The sequence below is a fragment of the Alligator mississippiensis genome, chromosome 5, assembly GCF_030867095.1.
Source record: "Alligator mississippiensis isolate rAllMis1 chromosome 5, rAllMis1, whole genome shotgun sequence".
NCBI lineage: Eukaryota > Metazoa > Chordata > Crocodylia > Alligatoridae > Alligator > Alligator mississippiensis.
In genome coordinates, this window is record NC_081828.1 from 188,774,371 (window position 1) to 188,790,306 (window position 15,936).

A 15,936-nucleotide genomic window follows, 5' to 3' on the forward strand; every position below is an offset into this window, starting at 1 on the left:
ACAGGTGTCACATTTGATGCAGCTACACTTTGAAACAATTCAAATGTTCCTGTCCATACCCAAAGAGAGGTTAACACTGATTTAGCTAAGGTTATGTCTCACTGAAGCTAGCTCTGTAATGTAGGGATCCTCTAGTTAGCTTGGGTACTGGAAGCAGTCTAGCCAGGGGTACTGAAAGCAGCACCTCAGAGCTCCACATAGGCTATTTTAACCTATCCCATGCTTCTACAAGTAAATCTGTTTCTCCTGCCTGAGCTAGTTTAGCAGTCTCTACAAGGGAGTCTGCATAACAGTCTTTGTAACTAACAGCTCACTGTAGTCAATGGCACCAAAGGTTTGCTCTCTGGCCCAAATGAGAAAGCACCTATTTATTGCTGGATCAGCTGGGGACAGAGCAAGGTGCTGTAGCCAGATATCTTACCTGCTTTGCCAGCATGCTCCCTGTGGTATAGGCTTTCCCTTAATCTTGTCTTCAGATGACTTAAATGAAGATGGCATAAGTTCCATATGCAGTCACAGATCATAAATCAGATTTGACACTTCCTGTACATGTTATTACTTCAGCTTTTGTTTTCCACCATGTACTTTGATAGATAACATTTGTTGGAGAATTGCCTCCCATAGGGGAGCGCACACATTGTAATAATAGTAGCCTTCTCCTGGATTTATTGAAAATTCTTGTTTTCATATCTGCTATAATCTCAGTACAAGCAATTAAAGCATTGATTACTTTCTGGTCATTTAAGCTGTAATAAAAGATGCCCATTATTTCAAGTATGTCACTTCTGAAGAAATCAGATTTCCAAGACTATAAACAAAGTTAATGTAGGGCAGCATTTGTTTTGTTTTTGCCCTACAACAACGGGGTGCAGATCTCTCTGTCATTCCATGATTGGGCTACTTAGTTCACTTCTTGAATGCTTAAATGCATAGAACTCCATTTGTACTCAGAACCACATCTCCTGATGCTTGACCAAATGGTGTCTGTGCAATTCCATCTGTCTTAGACCCACAACATGATTCTGATTTCAGATTCAAAGTAATAGATTTTTTGTGTGTATTCATGTGGACATATACTCTATAAAAACAAAAAAAGGTAGTGAGAGCAAAGTGAAAGCTGAGAGTGTGTTAAAGGGTACTCCAAGTAGTTTCTGTCCTCCTGCAAAAGTCTTCACAAACATTTTCCGCTTTAGAGCAAAACAGTATGAAGTCTGGAAACGAGCAGTTAAAGGATCTAGCTGGGACTCCCTGCCATCTGCAACACTCTTTCTGAGTATCAGCCAGCCCAGCCCAATCCTGGAAAAATCCCTTACTGAGATGGCTCTTGCAGGAGTGTAGAGCCTGACTGAAGTCATTGGGTTCTTTGTAGGTGGAACTAGTTGCAAAATCAGGGCCTTGGTCTTCAACACGTATAAAGATATTGCACTGATCATGAACATGGTGTATCAGGCACAGTTGAGACTATTAGATACTTGTAGGTGCTGCATACTGCAGGTGAAAAGTGACAAGGCAGGAAATGGTATTATGATGTGATTATATTGATTTTGCCCAGCAAAGATATAATCAGAAACAATTCAACAATGATATATTTAATAATCTTATATTTTAAATCATAGAAACAGAACCAAAAGGGACCTCATGGACCATTGAATCTAGCCTCTTGCCATAGCTGTCATGTCATCTCTCACAAAATGATCGACCTCAAAAATAGCTTTATTTTGCTATCAGTGCTCCTACTGGAAGGATGTTTTAGAACCTCATTCACCTGAAGCCACCTTCTAGTTTCAGCCTAAATTTATTCATGGCCGATTTGTGTCAATTTGATCTTGTGCTAACATCATCCTTTAGCTGAAACAGCTCTTCTCCCTCATTGTCATTTATCCCTAGACATATTTGTAAAAAGCAAATACATCTTGTCTCCATCTTTATGTCACTATGCTATACAAACCAAGCTTCTTTTAGTCTCCTGTTGTGTGGTAAGCTCTCAATCACATGGGCATCTTTCCTGGAAGTTGGTGACCCAAACTGCATATAGTATTCCAGATGAGGTCTCACCAATGCTTTGTAGAATAATATTAATACTTCTGTCTTTTTACTGGAGATACCTTGCCTGATACATTCCAAGATAGCGTTTGTCTTTTGGACAGCTTTATCACACTGGTGACTCATTCTCACTCTAATCAGCTAATACACCCAGGTCCTTCTCCTCCTCACTTGCTTCCAACTGACGAGCTCTTAGCATAGAGCAGGAGTTCTTGCTGGTTATCCCCAAGTGCATGATCTTGCTTTTCATACTATTGCATTCCATCCCATTTGTATTGCTCCAGTTCTCAAGACTATCCACTTCTTTCTGTATATTGCCTTGATTTTCCTCTGTCTTGACAATGACCCCTAATTTCAGATATGTCTCTGCAACTCAAGTGACACTATGCAGAAATATACTGAGCTACTTCTGTGTGCGTTAGAATTGGGAGCAGTACAACTGCATTGTATAAGCAGAGCTAGCTAGCCCAGGTACAGCCCTATACTAAGAAGCCTAAACTGCCTGAGGTCTCCGAGATACCCAAGAAGATCTGTCCATATTGTCTGTGTGGCATTACCTTGCACTGTGTCAGCATACCCAGTAAATCATCAGCAAATTTTATTAACATTTTCCCTCTTTTTGTGCCCATGTTATTAAATACAGTACAGTCAGTCCCAAGACCAATCCTTGAGAAACTCCACAGCTAACCTCCCTTCCACCTTCCTCTTTCACCACTACCCATTGTCATCTCCCTTTATACCCTTATCCAGGTAACTACTGTCTTAAAATTACAGGATGGGCATTAAAAATTGAATTAAAAGCTTAATTTTTTGAAAATCAGTGCTGTAGCTTGGACTCACTGACAGTCCAGAGACAGCACTTCTTGATGAGCTAAATATGAAAAACATATATTTTTTAGGACTGTAGCTACACTTGAAATAGAAACTTCTGTCTTTGAAACAGCCTCCAAAACACTAGCTTTTCTGACTGACACTTAGGCTTGTTATACTTTTATCTGCAATTGTTCAGCTGTTCTTATACTGACTGCTTTCACATTTACTTTTATAATGTCTCCAGTAATATGCAGCAATTAGTATAACATGCATTTCTTAGAAGTTGTGACTCATTCCAGAGTTAGTTACTTATGTCGAGTCCCATCAGTCACTCCTGTCACACTCAGGTTCTGCCACGAAGCAGTGTCATAATTTATTCCTAGATCCTTCCTTGATATTCTAAGTGATGTAGCTGCATATCTTGGATGTAGAAGGGCTGCTAGCCTGGGCCTGTGATGGCTGATCACATTTCTTTGTAAGTTGAGACCAAGATGTACATCAAACACAGATCCAGTGATCTGTGGGAAAGGGCTGCCTTTTGAAACCATTTAGAAGCTTTAAGCACGTGTTTGCATGTGTGTGAGCACTCATGCGTATATAGCTGTGTACGTATTTGACAGAGAACTGTCCTCCAAATTTTGCAGTAGGCACTACTTCATTTGGGGCATAGTTTCAATACAAAGGAAGGTTTGGTTCCTGAGTGATTAGAGATTTCCCTTCTCTCTCTGTTGGCTGTTGACAGTTGTAAAAATTCCTAGATTTTATTTTTGTTAGCATGAAGTCCAGGTGGTCTCCAGTTAAATCTACAGTGTAGTATAAAATAGCTATGAATGAGCTAGCCAAGAAGCAGAATTAAGTTAGCCATTGCTGTGCTGCCGCAGCTAGATTGCTTCCAGGCCTGTGCTGTTTTAAAGCTAACTTGGGTGTCTCTAAATGGCACTGCAGTCTGAGGTGTTAAATATACCCTTAAGGAAGGGCTCTCAACTCTGAAATCCATTTCCCTGATTGTTTCAAAAAGTCTGCATTTTCTGAGCTTCAGGCTTGTGGGAGAAAGTGGTGCTGGGCTTAACTAGGGAACCTAGAAATCCAGGTTCAATCCCCTACTCTGCTTGTCAACCTTGGTCAAGCACTTAGGGCTCCTATACATATGCAGGGAGCCTGCTCGGGTGCACTGGAAATCCAGCACGTCAGAACAGACTCAATTAATCGAGTCTGCTGGAGCGCAGAAATTGACACACTCCAGCAGCCTCACATCACGTGGATCAGTGTCACCATGCGTCTCTGTGCTGACAAAATGGCAGTGGTGCGCCTTGAAATAAAATACACCCAATGAACTTTAGTTCAAAACTCCCTACCACCATTTTTTCAGCACGGGACACTCAGCGACACTGATACACATGACGTGCAGGTGCTTTTAATTAGTGCAGCTAGCTAATTAAAGCACCCAAGTGCCGCATCCAAAACCACATGTAAAAATGCCCTTAGTATTTCTAGTTAAAGTTACACATACCACTTAAACCATGCGAAGGGCACTTAAAATGTGATCAGCTGCATGTTAAAGTTTGTTAACTTGGGCTCAGTGCCCTCTGAGTCTCAACGTTGTTCCATTTCAGGCACAGGTTAACTCTGGGTTTTACTACTTAGCTAATGGTAGGGTAACTACAGTCTGCTCTGTGGAGATAAAACAAGCAATTTGCAGTCCTCCAGCATCCCAGATTCACTGCTCCCAGCCACCCCAACCCAAAAAAGGGGTAGAGCCCAGGTGTCCTGGCTCCTAGCCACACCTTTGTTTGTAAATTCTCTGTGACTGTAATGGCAAGTCAAAGCTATGCAGGCAAGAAATGATATTAACTCTTCACATGTGACTGCTCACAGCATGTTCTCATGTTAACACTGCTTAACATTCCACAAAGTTAGTAGGGTCTAGGTGTAATGTGTAACTTCACCACCATGTGCTAGATTTACTTGGCACTAGCTAGTGTGTTTTCCTTCCTATATTTGTCTGTGCACCAAGAAAAATACTGTTGGATGGGTTTAATAAATTATAAATTTAATAAATAAACAAGTGGTACTGCTGTAGCAGAAATTATAAATGATAGAAGGTTGTGGTTTCAATGACTGCCATTACATGTCATCTCCCAGCTGACACATCAGAAAATACAGAAATTATTAGAGGGTTTGTGGACAGTTGCTTGAAATGCATAAATAGGATTTCAGCTGTCTCACTGTGCCTAATATTGCCTTCAAAGTAAACATGTTTTTGTTCCAGTTGCACAAATTTGCACATCCAAAACATGCAGCAGCAGATTCTCAGATGTGATATTGCCTGTTTATGCCTCACATAATACCATCATATTGTAGTGAATCTCTTCTCTTTTGCACAGCAGTACTGGCTTTCCAAAAGCATACTTTTCTGTAGTGTACTGCACATTAATTGCATATGCATATTGTGTTATAGGTGTTTGGATGTCCATCATTCTTATAGTATCTGAGCACCTCATAATCTGCTTTTTTACCTTCACAAGAGCCCTTGGCAACAAGGAAATAATAAATTCCCTGTCATATAGGCCCAGTGAAACTAAAAACCAGCTCCAGCTCTACCTTTAGATAGTACATAGATTTTAGATTTCACTTCCGCAAGAAGGCACATAATTCTATGTGAATACAAAAATGCTGGGGGGGAGGCACGTTTGCCTTTCTGTGCAGCTCAGCAAGACAGGCACTGCCTTCAAAGTCAGGAGCCCTAGGTTGTGGTTCTTGTCCCCAGTGAGCCTCCTACAGTCCATCCATTTCATCCAATGATCATTAAATGCAAATGCAGAAATGTCGTTTGGCTAAAACCCCAGGTAGCTCTCCTCTAGGGCAAGGGCCACCCCACCAAGACACACTCCTTTCTGATTAGGTTCCAAGTATCTTCTCTTCCTGGCTGCCCAATAGGCCAGCTTCAACAGGAGAGGTATAGTATTCTGGGCAATGCCTGACCTGTGGTGGTTTACAATACTTACTGGGAAGTCAGAGATATAGACTGAACCCCTCCGCACTGGCTCCCCGCCTGGCTAGTACACATCTCTTCTGAGTAAGCCCTAACTGCTGGCTTTCCCCTATGCCCAGCATTCCCTCCCTCCATCACCAGCTCCTAGAGCTTCCTCACACTACTCCCAATTTGTAGCTGCGCACAAGTAGGTCCTGACAGCAAGGTTACAGCCCACAGTACCATTTCTAGAGTTACCCTGCAGTGCAAGAAGGTGAATTAATATTGCTTGTGTCCGTATGATTTTTCCCAGTTGTATTATGCAGCCTGCTGTGTTAACAGCAAGAGACATAGAGTCCCAGTTAGTGGCTGTTGTGCTGTCTTTCTATACCTTTTGTTTTTAGTTATATTTTGTTAGCTGTTTGGAGACCTATTGCTATTAACACCTTCAAATCAAAAGGTATCTTTCTTATTTTTAATGTCTTTTTTTTTATGCCTTAGGTTAAAGCCAGGACTTTTCTAATTGCCTTCAAATCTGTGGCTGGTTTTTGAGTTTTCCAAGCCAGCCGGGTTATCTTATTGTTTGTTTCACTACCTCACAAGTGATAGAAAGGATCAGTGGGGCATCATGAATCACACACCACTTTTCACAGTATTTTTGGAGTCATCAGGCATCACTTAAATACATTCTGACAATTTGAAAAGAAAAGAACTGCAGTGGCTTGGGTTTTGTTTTCACTGAAGCATGAAAGATAAAGTGGGGGCAGGGAAAGAGCAGAAACAATACTGCCTTGACTCATTTTCTTGTCCATACTAGCCTGATGTTTCTGGCCTTTAGCTGCCTGAATTGCTTATTGAACATGGCTCCAGGATTTAATGCCCAAAACAAATAATGTCTCTGAGTAGATGCAAATTATTTCAGTTCTCAGTATCCATGTGCAAGATGATAATGAAAATTCATTGCCAATGTCAGCTAAGTGATTTTTTTTAAACGGTTGGGGTTTAAGAAAGTGAAGCAATATAACTGTCCTTGAGGGGGTCTGTGCCCTTTGACAGCAAAGAGAAAAATATTGTGTGTTCTGCAAAACTGTCTCTTTCCTATACATAGGAAACTGAGAATATAATCTGGTTAAACAACAATGTAGTTTTCATGAAGACACCAAACAGGATTGCATGGGAATCTGTAGGTTTCTTCCTTCCTGGGAAATAAGCCATCTTTTAAAGTAGCAAAAATATTGGGGAGGAGAATAGTATTCTCTAAAACTGGGATTTTTCCCCTCCTTCTGTAATGCAGCTGTTAACTTTCCAGAGTGAATGAAAAGCAGGGCTGGATGCAAGTTTTGTGAAATGCCATTCTTTCTAATCAGTATAATTAAAGAGTCCACAGTATTCATCCAGTATATAATAATTATGCAAGGAATAGAAAATATGCCTGACCTAAGCATTTGCTTTGAGAGATGGAAAAATGGAATGAGGTATAGTTTAATGAAATACTGTCATTTCCCACATCTTTCCCTTTACATGTACATTTGCAATTTTCTTTGAAGTCACACTGTGAGATATAGGTTCTAGAAAGCAAAATGACCTTCATGTAGCTCCACAAAGTAAATTCCTTCATGTGTCCAGATTTCACAGGAAATCATATATTTTCCCTATCAAAGCACTTGCTATGGCCCTAAATGCAATAACCCCCTTTGACATATTTAAGAAAATAAAGTCAAGTAGTACCTGTCAATGAAATGATGAGCATTATAATTATTTTAAATATTTTCAAATCTGTTCTACATATAGCCAAAAATTGCTTCATAATTTTTTAAGAGGAGAGCTTATATGACTGGGACAACTATTACTGCATAAAAGTCTCCTGTAGGAAGTGGAATGGATCATAGAAAAGATCACATCTGTGAACAGTTTAATACACCTTCAGAACCATTGATCTAGATGTTGTGCCATTGTTCTTATATATTTTCAGTGTCCCAGTGTTTTAAATGTGGGTAGTGAATTACAGGCACTATTGTGCCTATCTGTGGCAAAATCTGCAGGAAAATAATTTTTAAAAAAATCCTTGGGAACCTCAGAGGTTTCCCCTACAGGAGCTGAGCAAAATTGATCCTATTATCGACAGTTCAGTTGGTGACCACAACGTTTTAAATAATAATAGGAAGAGGGCTATCTCTTGCCTTTACCCCACAATGGAGGAGAATAGAGCCTACAGGCAACCCCCACTCTTAATTGGTTCCAAAAAAAACAAGCATTAAGCAGAACCGTGCTAAGCAAAACACATTTTCCTATAAAAATTAATGTAAATAAATATAATTGGTTCCGCCGCTTCTTGCCCGCCTGCTGGCCACTCCGCCACCACCTGCCAGCCCAGACCCCACGCTCCTACAACCCCATCCTGGGTCCTGCTGGCCCTGGCCCCACACTTCTGCCACACCACTGGCCCTGGCCCTGGCCCTGGCCCTGGCCCTGGACACCAGCTCAGGCCCCGCTCTCCTGCAGCCCCACTTGCCCTGGCCCTGGGTCCCACACTCCTCCTGCCCCACCGGCCCTGGCCCAGGCACTGGCCTGGGCTCCGTGTTCATGCCCCCTGCCCACCCTTTCTCACCACCACCACCACTGCTGCTCCTCTCCGCCCACCCACCAGCCGTCCAGTTTCTGATCACTTAAACCAGCTTATGTGTAGTGTCTGTCCCTAGCCTTTGGGAGTAATAATCATGCTCACTTAAACTTTGACGTGATGCTAAAAGAAATGTCTGTTATCATGCAGAGTGAGCCAGTAACTCCAGTGTTGAATAATCTTAAGAAAACTGTGAGGCACCATCCCTCACAACGGACTAGCTCCTGTGTATGTGTACCAGTTCATGCTACTAGGTACACTACACTAGATTGGATCTTTAATATACCAGTTCCTTCTGCTGTAGTAACATTAGGGATATATATTGAAGTCTATAAACATAAACAGGAATATCCACATGGTAGGTACCTAAGTGTGATCCTATTCTACCCCGTTCAGGTCCCTGTAAAACAGTAAGTCTATAATTGTAACATGCCTCCATCTTAGCCTGAAGACAAAGTGATTAAAAGCAGTGGTGGTGAGGAGGAGGAGGAGGAGTCACACACTCACCTTTTGCATTAGTGGTTCTTCAAGGATTTGAGTAGGGCGAAACAGTATCCTGCTCAGGCTGATAGGTAGACCAGGATCTGGTCCTACAAGTTCAGCTCACCCTAATGTTTTTAATTAAGCTGTTAGAATAGATTTGACAGAACCCAGAGTCCATGTGAGTTTGGCTTTTGGAAAAATCAACAAATACAAATCGAAGGCCTGTGAATTCACACACCTTTGCCTACTCCCTGAAGATGTCCTCTCCAAGCCTCCCCCCAAGTCTCTGGATTGTCCTTTAACAATATTATTAAGTGAGGACCTGACTTCTCACATCTCTGCCAAGGAGGGCAGGAGACCTTCCTCCCCCATCCTGGCCCTTCATTGTGCTGTGGGTAACTTCACAGCCTTCCTTCTTTGAGTGATCTGTCCAGTAGATTCTGTCCTTCTGCACCCTGTCCATTTTTCCATGGTATGAAAGCACCTGCCCTGTTCTGATCTTGATGCATGTCTCTGCATCAGAGCAAATGAAAGGGCCTTCTGTAGCAAGTCAAGCTGATTATTGGCTTAAATTCATGCAGCAGTCTCTGTGTTATCTCTGCTTCACAGCTGATACACCCCAGCCTCATTTGTGTGCTTTTCTGCATGGCGTCTGGAGGAGAGAGATCAGATCAGGAAATCTGAACCAATCTATGGCCTCTTGCTGCTTTTGTCCTCTTACACATCTAAACTCAGTATAGGCTGTAACCCTTTTTAGCCTGTAGAATTCCTGTTCTTTGACCTTCTCTGGCCTCTCGTGGCACATATGCCTAATCTGAATCTTGCTTCCCCTGCTGTCTCCCTCATTAGTGTTTTGATGGATCCCACTCCTCTTTCTCTAATGTGGCCTTTTTCCCTGGGTAAGGAAATTCCCTGGAGATCACCTGCTCCCCTGTGATTTTTCTGCATTATTTCTAGCACTAAGTTGATTTTTCTTTGTTCCATTTAAAAACACAAAATACTTCCCCTAATATATAAAATTACTAGTCGTGCTAGGATGAAGGGCAGTTTTGAAATGCTCTGTTGTTTTCTACAATAGATTACAAACACAATTTACTTCCAGTGAACACATTTAGGGGAAAAGACTATCTGTTAGATCAGTATTAATATAGCACTTAGGGCCTCTATTGGGCCTCTATTGCTAGCTATATTTCTAAGCACTGAAATAATCTAAACATTAAATAAATTATCAATATTTTTTATAAAAACTACTTCCATCTTGGAGTTTTGTTTACATCAGTGAGGCCAACTCATCTGGACTCTGAGCTGGATGAGTGTTGTGGTGCCAGCCTATGGGCCAAATCTGGCATGGGGCTAGTCTGCAGGCCAGATCTAGTGCCTGGAGCCACATGTCATCTGAGCCACAGGGCTCTCCAGGAGTCTGGAAATTTAGTGGCAGGACAGGCAATGGCACTGTTAATTTCTATGACTCCTGAAAGCGATAGAAATTAATGCTGCCACTGCTCCTCACTGCCAGATTTCCAGCCCTGCAGGGAGTCCCATGGGCCAGATAACATGACCTCATGGACCAAATCCAGCCCATGGTCCTTATCTTGGTTACCCCTGTTCTACATCATTCTTGCCCTGTTATTCATCCATATAACCCCATATTTGTCCTATCCATAATAATAATCTGGTTCACTTTTCTAGGTAAACACTAGTTTATGATGATTGTATGCATTGTTACATTTTCTATATAACCCAGCTCCTGTGTAATCATTGATTCTTGTACTCATGTAGAAACCATGTGAAAAAAAATTCCTCCTGGTATCAGCCACAGGATCAGAGCCTTCATCTGTTTTGAATTCAGAACATCAGGACATTGATACATCTGTACCTGGAAGGGTCAATTCATGTTTTCTCACTTCATGGATGTGTATGGCTTTTGTATTCTAGATTTGAGCGTATTCATACAAAGAAAGGGAACTACAATAAATCTCAAGTTTCTAACCAGGAGGATGTAGATGATTTAGCAACCTTGGAGGTACTGGATGAGGTGAGATGTTTCACTTGTAAAAGCTTTCCTGCAAGGGAGCATTCAGATATGAACGGAAAGATAAACCCTGCTGTATTCTTGATGTTTAAATGGCCTGCATTCTCACATTGCAATTAATTAATAGGTAATGATACGTTACAGATTTCTTATGTTTATTGAATGTGAGATAAGATATGCTGCATCTTGAGTACCCACAACTGACATAAATTGTCATAAGTTTCATCATTGGTCCTTTACCCTAGTAAAAACTGTGGAATCTAACAACTTGTTATCTTAAAACTATGGCAACTCCAATGCAGCAAACATCACTTGACATGCATCTAGAGGAGTTTGTTTTTAAAGATGATATATCATCATGGGCCACATTCTCAGCTGGCATAAAATGATGGGTAGTTCCATTAAAGTTAGTGGTGTTGTGCCACATTGAATCGGCTGAGGAGCTGTTTTTGTGCAACCAATTCTTGAACCTGTACAACATTTGAGAGACAAAAGTAGTGCTGTTTTGTAATCACCATCACAAAGGGGAAAGTGTACTATGAGCAGAATATCTGTGTTGAAAGCTATTCCTTTGGAAATCTTGTTCTGCATATGCTTCATTTTACTTTGTTTTATTGGTCTTTATTGTTTCCTTTACCTCTCTTTTGCTAAGGAATGTGGCCAGAAGGCTTGATTCTCTACTTACACTTACACTTACTCTGCAGTAGTATGCTTCCATTTTCTTCAGTGGAATTACCCCTGATTTATACTAGTAAATGTGAGAGAGAAAAGAATCAGACAACAGTGCTTTATCTACTGTTCACAGAGGCAATGATTGGATGTTGATGAAATGAAAATGTTGCACTGTTGAATGGTTTGTGAATCATTACAGAATATAATTCATAATCTCCCTCTTCAAGTTAAACTCTACTGATATATTACCATTAATCAGCCCACAATAGTTCACTCGGTGCTTCTGAGGTATGTTGTCATCATTGGATAGTGATAACTGCACTTTGAGTACTTTAAATTTTCAAAGCACCTTAAACATTAGTTAATACTACAGTACCAGTAGTTTATTTACAGCGGTTGCTAAAACAATACAGTGAATTTGACAATAAACATATATATAATTCATAATAAAATTATATAATTTATGAGTATTGATAAGAGCATACTGTAAGATTACACATTCTACAGTTTAAACAAAAATAATTAAAACAGAACATAAGATTGTGGGAAAGTAAAGCTGGAAGGCACGTCCCAAGGTCATCTGTCCAACCACCAGCTCAAGGCAGAATCATCCGTGACTAAAACATCTCAGTCAAGAGTCTGACTAATCTGCTCTAATGTAACCTGCTGTTACAAAATATATGGCAATACAAAAATAGATACAATGAAATAATACAAAATATTAGAATACAATAAGAAAAACAGGGTTATTTTATTCGATTTTGGCCCTTATTCTTTGTACAAGTAACACAAATACACCAAGGAGTATAGGATAAGCTATTAGTGAATAGAGACAAGCCAGATTGTTTTTTCTTCATTAGCCCAGTATTTAAAATCTTCCACCAATGAAGAGATCAATTTTCCTCTTATTTATATAAAGAGAATAAGGAAGGCCACAAATAGAGATTTAAACATCTATCTCATTCTTCCCCCAAGAACATATCCACTCGAGTCCAACACCACCTGCCTATAATGACTTTGCATCTCATTTGAGTGAATTGCAGTCTATTAATGGCCTCTCATTGTTTGTACTTTTGTATTTCAGATAAGTAGGTTTCTAGGCCAAAAGAGCACTTTATTAATCTCAAAAAGGATAAGTTTGAGAAGATCTCACTGCCTGCATATTTATCTGCATTATATCTTATTTTAAATATAGGATTAATATTGGGCCAGTGACTGTCAACACATTTCCCAGACCCATTTGTCTGGAGGAGAATAAAAATGTTATTTAACCATCCAAATAAGGATTTATTTGGAAGAGGGGAGTCTTCTAAAATGTACTTCCCGGGGTATCTGATAGGGCTACAGGCTCTAAAATGTTTATACAGTAATTTCAGCCCCATTTCAGATCACATGTTTCCCCTCCCCCCACCCTCACCTCCTATCCCCAAAAGACATTTATTCACAGTAAAAATGAACATACACTGACATAGGGTTGGATGGCAGAGTGAGTGGTTCAGTAGTCTGTCTGTTACTCCAAGTGAATAATTTTAAGTCTTGTGTAAGCCCTGTACCAGGGGCTATTCTAAGTTAGCCAGCCCTCACTGGACACTAGTTCATTCAGGCTGGGAATTCAGAGGTGGCTGGACATGAATACAAATCACATTTTGGGACCTAATAACCCCTTGCATGCCCTTTATTAACTGAGTGGCTACATTAATCATTGGTTAATGTTTATACAATTATCTGAATATTTTTTGGTGGTTTGAGAGTCGCTTAAAGCTTTAACATGAAGTTAAGATGACTTCCCCATGTGATCTCTCCCTCTTCTTCTAATACACAATTTTGAATGTTCTTCTATCTGCAAAATATTTTTTTTTTAAATAACAGAAACTTCCCTATTCTTTTTACAACAGAATACAGTGACAGAGCAGTTGAAGAAGAGCTATGCCAGGGATCAAATCTATACCTTTGTAGGAGACATCCTCATCGCCGTCAATCCATTTCAGAACCTAGATATTTATTCTACACAGGTCTGTAAAAATAGCATTGGTTCTCTTCCTATACTCTCTCTGATTTACAGAGAAATATGAACATTTACATGAAATCCTGAGTAAGCCATCCCTAATGATCTACTCCTGCTCTCTTAAATAAAAGAATTACTAATAATTCATGTTGCATTGTTATCTAAGTAGCTTCATTATTGAACTTCTGACCTTAAATGAACCACACTCTGTCACTGATACATGCAAACAGGCTGAAGCCCACTCTACATTGAGACCCTCAACTTTCAATTGTCTTGTTTTTGAAAGAGATACAAGGGTGCGTCTACATGTATTTCCAACTGTGCAGTTGTTACTGCACAGTTATTTAGTACTTGCGTTAGCCCTTGCTTTAGCAAGTACTAAATAACTGCACAGCAACCACCAGTACTGTGCAGTCCCAGCAGCGCATGGGTTGTTTCCAACCCTACTGGGCAGTAACAATAAGCTACTGTGCAGTAGCTTGTTGCTACTGTGCAGTAGTGTCAGCGTCACGGTTCCTGCCTGCCAACGCTATGTCCCCATAGCAACAAGCTACATCATCATAGCTCATCACTATGGCAACATAGCGTCTTGTGTAGACACACCCAGTGTTTTCTAAAGCACCTTGTACCATCCACTTTTGCTCCTCATTGTGCTTTCCATGAAGGACCAGAAGAATTTCATGCTGATATTCTACTGTTGCCAGTGGTTAGTCCTGGTTGACCCAAGTGTAATAGGAGGAATATTGAAGAACAGATGCTAAGGATTTTCTCTGTTCCCCCTCATGTTATATTTCTGAAATGCTCTGTGTTTTTTTGCTGCTTTGCAACACTCTCCTTGCAGTAAAAAGCTAATTTTGGCCCCTTTACTGGATTGGACAGTCCTCAAGGGGTATAATTCTACTAAAGAATGGGGAGTGCCTGACTGTACCTCCCTTCTGTGACACAAAGGGCTCCTCTGTTAGAGGGCCCTAAAATAACAGCACAGAAGGGATGAGGGGTCCTAGTCAGGCCACATGAAAGCTTGATCTGGAGAATCTGTAATTACACAGACCTGTTCAGCCCAATCCTTCTACACAGGAATACCAAATTCACAGAGATTATACTAGGTAGGAGACTGAAACAGACCTGTGAAGTAGCTCTGCTTCTGCACCACAGAGGAGGGGAGATCAGATTCCTCCCTTAGTCTCTTCCCTCTCTCCTTCCCCCTTCCCCCAACAGATAATCTGAGCTGGATAATCTGAGAAATCTATGTATATATTTAACTGATTAGCTGGTTACCTAAGGGACACTTTAATGCTTTATCCTTGAGTATGTTTCTCATGGTACTTAAACAATAGGTGATTGATGTGAGAGTCAGGAACAAATACAAGATTGCCATTGTTATTACTAGTTACAGAAAATACAAAGAGAACATCTGCTAAAGTTTGCCACCTAAACTGCATGCACACACCAGGAGGATGGGAAAAGAAAATGGAACGAAATTATAATTTGGGTGCTTTGTGACTGAAAACATAAAATCTTGTCCTAATTATTTTAATTTTACATTATAATCAAAGCACAATGGGATTTGTAGCTGTGCTAGCTCCTTTGTAGGGTATGTTAATATACAAAGCACATAACAGCCCATGGTATAGATAGTGGAGTAATAATACTTTTAATTCTAAAACAGCTCTACTTGTGTATTCAGGATCCTTTATAGCAAGCAATAAAAATTAAAGAGCCCTGATGAAATAATCCAAATGATGCATTAAAGAAACACTGATGACATTTTCATTTTTCTTACACTCAGCATTCCAAACTGTACCTTGGAGCAAAACGGACTGCCAATCCTCCCCACATTTTTGCTGTAGCTGACATTGGTTATCAATCAATGGTGACATACAACTCAGATCAGGTAAAAATACTGCTGTACAAAATCAGATTTATATTTTCTACCTCTTTCTGTTTAACTGAGAGAAAATGGACTTCTGCTCTGATTTTCTTCAGTGCATTGTCATTTCTGGAGAAAGTGGAGCTGGCAAGACACAGAGTGCCCACCTTCTTGTTCAGCAGCTCACTGTCCTTGGAAAGGTAAGTTTTGAAAGTAGAGGCTTTTACATCTCTTTATGAAGTATGAAACCAGAACAGATTGGGTCATATTCTCAAACTCAAGCAGGTGTGGAAAAGGTAATATGGCTCAAAACTGTATTATCTTTTCCAAAGATTATTTACAAGGCTAGAGGAAGGATGATGCACATCATCCATTGCACTTTTCCCCCCATTCTGTTGCCCTGTGGGGTCAGGCCAACTCTCAGGAT

General features: G+C 40.5%; 1 protein-coding gene across 2 annotated transcripts in view; it reads left to right on the forward strand.

Annotated features, from left to right (window-relative positions):
• The window catches only part of MYO3A (myosin IIIA), a 270,931-nt gene that overhangs the window by 163,690 nt on the left and 91,305 nt on the right, over positions 1-15,936 (forward strand). For both annotated transcript variants that reach the window (XM_059729090.1, XM_019497913.2), the window contains 4 exons: positions 10,866-10,965; positions 13,530-13,646; positions 15,429-15,533; positions 15,626-15,709. In XM_059729090.1, coding sequence (XP_059585073.1) covers positions 10,866-10,965; positions 13,530-13,646; positions 15,429-15,533; positions 15,626-15,709 — 406 coding nt within the window. The remainder of the gene's footprint in view (positions 1-10,865; positions 10,966-13,529; positions 13,647-15,428; positions 15,534-15,625; positions 15,710-15,936) is intronic.